The 7,713-nt window shown below is 41.1% G+C and overlaps 1 protein-coding gene across 1 annotated transcript; it reads right to left on the minus strand.

The window, feature by feature from the left end:
- Nucleotides 1-2,934: 2,934 nt before the first annotated feature.
- chchd1 (coiled-coil-helix-coiled-coil-helix domain containing 1) lies at nt 2,935-7,064 on the minus strand (the record flags this gene model as incomplete). Its single annotated transcript, XM_020521749.2, has 2 exons — nt 2,935-4,399; nt 6,939-7,064. Coding segments are annotated over 2 exons (240 nt in total), but the record flags the coding sequence as incomplete, so codon positions are not given.
- Between the last annotated feature and the right edge of the window lie 649 nt (nt 7,065-7,713).

A 7,713-nucleotide genomic window follows, 5' to 3' on the forward strand; every position in this document is an offset into this window, starting at 1 on the left:
TCCGCAGTGTCGGAGGGTCAGTACTGAGGGAGTTCCGCAGTGTCAGAGGGTCAGTACTGAGGGAGTTCTGCAGTGTCAGAGGGTCAGTACTGAAGGAATGCTGCACTGTAGTAGTGTCAGTACGGAGGGTGTGCTGCACTGTACTAGTGTCACTACTGAGAGAGTGCTGCACTATTAGAGGGTCAGTGCTAAGGGAATGCCACAGTGATTGGAGGTGTCGTCGTTTGGGTAAGATGCTAAACTGAAGCTCCATCTGCCTGCTGAGGGTGACGTAAAGCTGTTGGGTGCTCTTTTGTAAAAAAAGAGCAGAATTCCCCTTTGTGTTTCAACCAATATTTTCCCCTCAATCAACATTACAGATTATCTGGCCATTATCACATGCTGTTTGTGCGAGTTTGCTCAATGCAAATTAATTGCTACATTTTCTACAACAGTCACTATACCTTAAAATGCCATTAAACGGTGAAGTAGTTAATGAGCTTTTCTTTGATGATTCTGACTACTGAGTGAACGTCTTGGAACTTCTTGTATCACAGGAATGAGGCAGTTCTTTACCACAATTGCATTGATTTGAGAAGTCTGCCTATTGCTGTCATCTAAGAGGCAATTGAGGATGGGCAATAGTTTATCCTGGAATACATTTTAAAAAAGGAAAATGTACATAGTGCTGATAACACCCCCTTCTTTGAATCCACATGACCTATGTTGCTATCTCCCTCTTTGGGGACGTACTCATGTGAGACAATAAAAACATTGCATAGCTTCTAATGTAAATGGAGTGCTGCTTCTGTACTAACTGTCAGAAACCATAATGCTTATCAGCAGACACTGGTGAATATCCTGCTTACACAGATTAGGTTACCAGACCAGGTTAAGAAAATGGGACTTATCCAAGCCCCCTGCCAATACAGGACAGGAATTCTGCAGCACAAAAACATTGGGTTTTTCAGATAAAGCTATTTTTGATTTTCACATTCTGACCCCTGTACGTGCAAAGTATTTGTCCCAAAGGGCCTAAACTGAGTTCTGGTTGGAATACCAGATAAAGGGCACTGACTTGTATTCTTCATAATTTCCTAAATTTAGGGGCTGTTCACCAAGACTGGAAGAATTTTCACCTAGTGTCAATCTTAGAAAAAGAGGGAATAGGACAGAACAAGATAACTGAATGGCTTGTTAGGATCATTTCAGGAGGCAGTTAACAGTCAACCACATTGCTGTGGCACTGACTCATATGTAAGCCTAACCAGACATGAGTGGCATATTAGAAACCAAAAGAACTATGGATGCTGTAAATCAGGAACAAAAACAAAGTTGCTGGAAAAGCTCAGCAGGTCTGGCAGCATCTGTGAAGGAGAAAACAAAGTTAATGTTTCGGGTCCGGTGACCCTTCCTCAGAAGTGGCATATTTCCTTCTCCAACGACATTAGCATGCTTGGTAAGCTTTTACAACAATCAATGATAATTTCATGGTCACCACAACATAGACTTGTTTTAGCTTCCAGATTTTATTGATTAAATTTATATTTCCTCTACTGTGGTTGGATTTAAATTTCTATCCACAGAGGACTAGTAACATTACCACTATACCACCACTTCCTCTGAGATGGATGCTCTATTTGACAATGGAGACAAAGTGTCATAAAAGATGCCACAAAAGATGATAGTCTTTTTAGAAATTTCATAATTATTTTTCTGAAGATGTCACCATGTCAGAGCATGAGGCTCTATATTCTTTGACTTTCAGACAGAATAAACATGTGCACATACTATGTCAGTTTCAACAAAATAGATAACGGCCATTCACTGGTTTAGTTCACAGGGTTATACATTCTGAACAAGGGTCACTGGACCAGAAAAATTGAACTCTGCTTTCTCCCGAGATGCCGCCAAACCAGCTTCTCCAGAATTTCTGGCTTTCAGAGTCAACCTGCTGAATTTGAAATTTAAAGAATAGCTGGCAGTTAACTGCCAATCAGCATTAACAGATGCATTCTCCACAGCAATGCCTCCATCAACCAGAGCCCACTTGAAGCGATCAGCACTCTTCTCTCATGCAGTATAAATTTTGGTTTTCCCTTTGAGTTGGTAATTCTTGCAAAATATCAAGTGCAAGGTGAAAAAACTCCAACATAATGTGTCTTTTTCCAGCGATGGTAACTTTTAGAGGTTAACCAACTGTTGAAACAAAATTGCCTACAAATATCCTGCAATTCTGAAGAAAGGTTCTCTTGGCTGTTTTCCTCTCTCTCTGCAGATGCTGCAAATTATTTGCAGCGTTTTCAGGTTATACTGTTGAATAGAAAAACTTAAAAGTCTATTAACTTGAATATACGTTTTCAAATTTTACTCAAAGAACCAAAGCTTTTTGTACTCATTCAAGAGATGTGTCATGAACATCAAGGTCAGTACTTATTACCCACCCCTAACTTGAAAAGGTGGTGGTGAGCTGTCTGTTCCTTCTTATCTTTTCAAATGGGACAGAAGTACTAAAGTAAATCAACAGAAGAAAACCTTTTCTAATATGTCCTGAGCAACTGAACTCCGATAGAGAACTTTGAACACATTTTATATATACATTGGCATTTGCTTGCTGAAGACAGATCAGCAAGATGTTTTTCTTTTACTGAGTGTAGGAAGCGTGACACCAAATCCACATATGTGATTATCTAATTGAAATCAGAATGATATAATGACAAGTTTAGATTGCTTATGCACTGATGGGGAGGGAAGGAAAAAGCTGCTGATACAACAATCCCCCTTGTTGATATTTTACAAATAGTCAAACAATCCCCCATTGTTCAACAAGACAAAAATTAATTAAGATTCGACTACATCAGTGAACACAGACCAACCCTACAGTGTAAAGTTATTGCAAAACATTGGCAAAATACTTCCCCACTGTGTAACAAAATCACTATCTATTAGCAAACATTGTAAGTACAGTAAACATCGGAATTAATTTATTAAATTGAACACAGTAACACAAGATGCTTTCTCCTGTAATTAGAGGGTCGGTACAATTTTATACAACTCTGTGACAACCTCAAGTAACACATACAAATAATTATTTTAATATCACCTTCACTGTTGTCTTAAAAATGTATGACTATTTGCCACCAACTAAAACACAAATCACACAAACCAGCCCTTCATAAAGAAACTGATTGATTTTGCTGATATACTTCCCTGGAAGTTAAAATTCTCATTCATCTGTGGAAAAACAAAGTGATTTTTGACTGAGATTGATGATATTGTCACAAAGGATGTCTGGCTGACAGGCTGACACATCGAGGTTAGAAACAGAAATTGCTAGCAAAGCTCAGCAGGTCTGGCAGCATCTGTAGACAGAAATCAAAGTTAACGTTTCGGGTCCGGTGTCCCTTCCTCAGAATGGTTCTGCAGAAGGGTCACTCAATTCAAACTGTTAACTCTGATTCCCTTCACAGATCCTACCAGACCTGCTGAGCTTTTTCAGCACTTTCTGTTTTTGCTTCTGATTTACAGCATCTGCAGTTTTTTTCAGTTTTTACATGAGATGATTGTCATCTAGAGAGGTGCAAGATAAATCGGAGCTGGAATATCCCACAATGGGATTTCTTTTATGGACATGACCACCATTGAGATAGGGGACTCTGAGGTGCTTTATTGATTTGTTCATGGGATGTGGGTGGCCCTGACTAGGCCAGCATTTATTGTCCACCCCTAAGTGCCTTTTGAACTCATCAGATGCTTTTTTAAAGTACCAGTTATTGTATTCTATCGAATTTAATCTTCAGTACTTGCCATGGTGGAATTCATGCCCTCAAAACATCAGCCTGCAGTTATTACTGCTATGTCACTGCAGAAAAGGAATAAGCAACTGGGGAATCTGTTCTAATGTATCTTCTCACATCACAGACTAGGGGTGGGACTGTGATGAAGAAAAGCCAAAGTGAGAGAATAAAATGCATCTCAACCCAAAATCACAGACAATAAAAATGAACTAAAAATGACTCGTGCATTCAACACAACTGCCACTTATGAAATATTTCAACATACATTTCACAAAATGCAAGAAATCACCATTCTTTCTAATTTAGTCAGAGCACCAGTCTTAGATATTTGTGAATTTCAGCTAAGGGCATTTGTCTCCATTCTATCAGATTTTACTGCCACTGATGAGTAGTATATTCCTGCACTTTCCACGGCATTTATATCCATCAGGAACTAAACATCTCAGACACAGGAAGTTGTAGTAATCAGCAGCCTTTTAGATCCAAATACTAATTCCATGTGCAGGCTCTTATGTCACTTGTGTTTTGTTAGGATATCTCCGCAGCAACTTTGTGGCTTGTTTGGGAGTCAAAGTATTGGTTTGTCCCGCACTGTCCAAACTTGCCCTTGCTTTCCGCTCAGCCTGCAAGATAGAAATTCTTATTAAAGTATCAAGATAGCTAAACTTTGGTGGGGAGAAATGTACTTTAGTTGTAACATTATAGAAGTACTTTACATGACAGTTAAACATCAAATGACTTTACAAAAAGTGCAAAATAGATTAGTTCCTTTCGACACCTATGTTACACCCGACTTAAAGTTAGAGCTTATAGCCATCTTATTCACAGCCCAAGGGGTTTTGCACAGTTTCCCTCAGTGTCCACTGCAGGCAGGGCCTTAGAGAATGGCCTTTCGCCAATGCAGCCCCATGGTGGTTACCTCAACCTTTATTGCATCCATCAGCATTCAGTCCTGAACCCTGGAATGTGGCACTCTGCAACAGCAGGTCATGCATAACTCTTTGCACTGGGGAAAAATCAAGGAGTGTCTTTTGCCAAGTTGGTGGTGCTGCCGCTGCATTCGATGTTGATCTCGGTGCGCACCCTGGGAACAGCCCATCCAGCACAAAGCTCTACTGCTCAGTGTGAACTGTAACAATAAAAAAAAAATCACTGCATCCCTTTTCCAGCTGTGCTCTGCAAAGGCATATTTGAGGACGCAGCAGAGAGGAGGCGGTTCTTCGTCACGACAGCTGCCGTGAGATTATCTTGCAGGGGTGAAACCTCGACGTAGCATGTCAGATCTGATTGGCAGTGGGACGCAGGAGCTTCTCATCAACAGCCACATTGGGATAACTACACTGAGAGGTCTGACCAGCATGAATAGAATGTCAGCAATAAAAGCCTCATCCTTTGTAGGAAAGTGGCAGAAACTACTCAATCCCGAGAGCATTGTCTTAGCAGCAGTGTGTCGCCAGTCGACCCAGCATTTACTGCCCTGGAGAAGGTGGTAGTGAGCTGCCTTCTTGAACTGCTGCAGTTCTTGGCAATTAGGAAGTCAGAAGGGAGTCCTTGGATTCTGACCCAGTGAATGCGAAGGAACAGTGATGTACTTTCAAGTCAGGATGGTATATAGCTTAGAGGGGAATTTGCAGATGGTGGCAATCCTATACATCTGCTGTCCTTGTCCATCTAGGTGGTAGATGTCGTGGCTGTCAAAGGACCTTTGGTAAGTTACTGCAGTGCATCTTGTAGATGGTACACACTGCTGCTACTGTACATCAGTGGTGGATGTTGAAGGTGGTGGATAGGGAGCCATTTCAGTGGGTTGCCTTGTCTTTGATGGTATCAAGCTTCTCAAATGTTGGAGCTGTTCATGCAAGTGGGGAGTATTCCATCACATTCCTGACTTGCCTCTTGTAGGTGATGGACAGGGCTTGGGAAACAGGAGGCAAGTTTGTTAGCATTCTTCTGTTCCCGAAACTTCAGCAAACAGAAGAAACTCCAACGTTTCAACTAAATCTCTCAGAATCCTATCCAAAACCTGCAGAAAGATAAACTAAAATTTCTTTAACTGGAGCTGCATTCAAATGCATTACGTTTCTTGATAAGCAAGGGGATAAAAAGATAATGGTGGGGGGGGAGGAAGGAAAATGGACTAATCAAATCAGCTGTGATCTTACTGAGCCATACAGCATGCTCGAGGGGCCAAGTGGCCTAATTTTGTCCTTAATGCATGTGTACATAACCGAATGTCACAAGACTGGACAAACTGCAACATCATAATGCAGTAACTGACATACCTCCACGCAATGACATCCAAGACTCTTAAAATTACTTACAATTACTTAAAAACTGAAAATATGGTAGAATGATGATACAGATCTCAGTGAGATAGCATATTTACATAAAGCGTGGATTTGACTGAATAAAATACACATTGTTCTTTGTTGGATGTTAAATACATTCAATTGTTTGTGATGCCTCTTTGCTACAAGAGTTCCTCTCAGTTTCTCTAACTTGCTCTAATATGAGTATCGACCTAAGACTTGGAACATATTCCCAAATCTTAGGCAGCTACGCTACTCAAAATTCCACACAAGGGCACAAGAAAGTGTTTGGATGCAATCCCTTCTCCCACTATGCCTCCCATGACATTTCGTTTGCTTCTTAGAGCAATGTAATCACAGGATACCCACCCCCTCCGACCCCCAAACACGAAGGAAATTTAGATAGTTAAATCTTTCTCCTCCACCCACCCCGTCACTTTTGCCATATGCATTCTTGTGAAATTGATCATTTGGCCAATTATTTTCACAACGAATTGATCTTAGCATTGCTGCCTCACAGCGCCAGAGACCTGGGTTCGATTCCAGCCTCGGGTGACTCTCCATGTGGAGTTTGCACATTCTCCCTGTGTCTGCATGGGTTTCCTCCAGGTGCTCCAGTTTCTTCCCACAGTCCAAAGATGTGCAGGCTAGGTGGATTGGCCATGCTAAATTGCCCCATAACGTCCAGGGATGTGTAGCTTAGGTGGGTTATAGGTGCTGGGTCTGGGTGGGCTGCCCTGAGAATCAGTGTGGACTTGTTGGGCCGAAGGGCCTGTTTCCACACTGTAGGGATTCTATGATTCAAATACCAACATTATGTACAGTTCAAGTGCAGCTTTTCCATTAATGTTACCTCTGCTTTGGCTGTGCAAGCATAGAACGCCTGGATCTCTTTGGCACAAGCTCTCTCACTGAATTCATTCTGTTTCCAACAAGCCATCATCACGGACATCTCTGTGATACACGTTGCCTCTGTGAATCATTGAAACATCGGTAAGACTATTAGCTATAAAAGATGTTCATGCAGAAATAGATGAGATTCTTATTTTAGGTGGTGAAAGGTAGAAGATAGGCTGCCAGCCATAAGCTAGTCTCAGCTTGAGAACAGAAACTAAAAACACAATAAATCAGGAGGTAGCATCAAGTTCGAATTTCGAAAGTTTGATTACAAAAGCGATGGAAGACTGCCAGAGATAAGAAGAATAAGAACTTGGACTGAGAGAAATTTCAGGAGTTCCCAAAGCATAGAAACATAGAATATCAAAATAGGTCATTGGGCTATTCAATATGATCATGGCTGATCATCGAGCTCAATACCCTAATCTTGCACTGCTCCGCTATCCCTTCATCCCTTTAGGTACAAGAGCTTGAAGTTTTGGCCACTTTCTGTAGTAGTGAATCCCACAGACTCATCACTTTCTGGGTGAAGAAATTACCCTAAAAGTTGTACCTTTATTTTAAACTATGACCTTTGGTTCTGATCTCCTCCACCAGCAGAAACATACTTCCTGCATCTAACCTGCCTAGTCCTTTGCAGCCAAGCCATGTGGAAAACAGTGCACAGAGAAATCCCATTAATAGCCATAAAATAAATAACCAAAACGTGTGTATTTTTTGCTTTGAAACTG

Source organism: Rhincodon typus, chromosome 34 (assembly GCF_021869965.1).
Source record: "Rhincodon typus isolate 14 chromosome 34, sRhiTyp1.1, whole genome shotgun sequence".
Lineage (NCBI taxonomy): Eukaryota > Metazoa > Chordata > Chondrichthyes > Orectolobiformes > Rhincodontidae > Rhincodon > Rhincodon typus.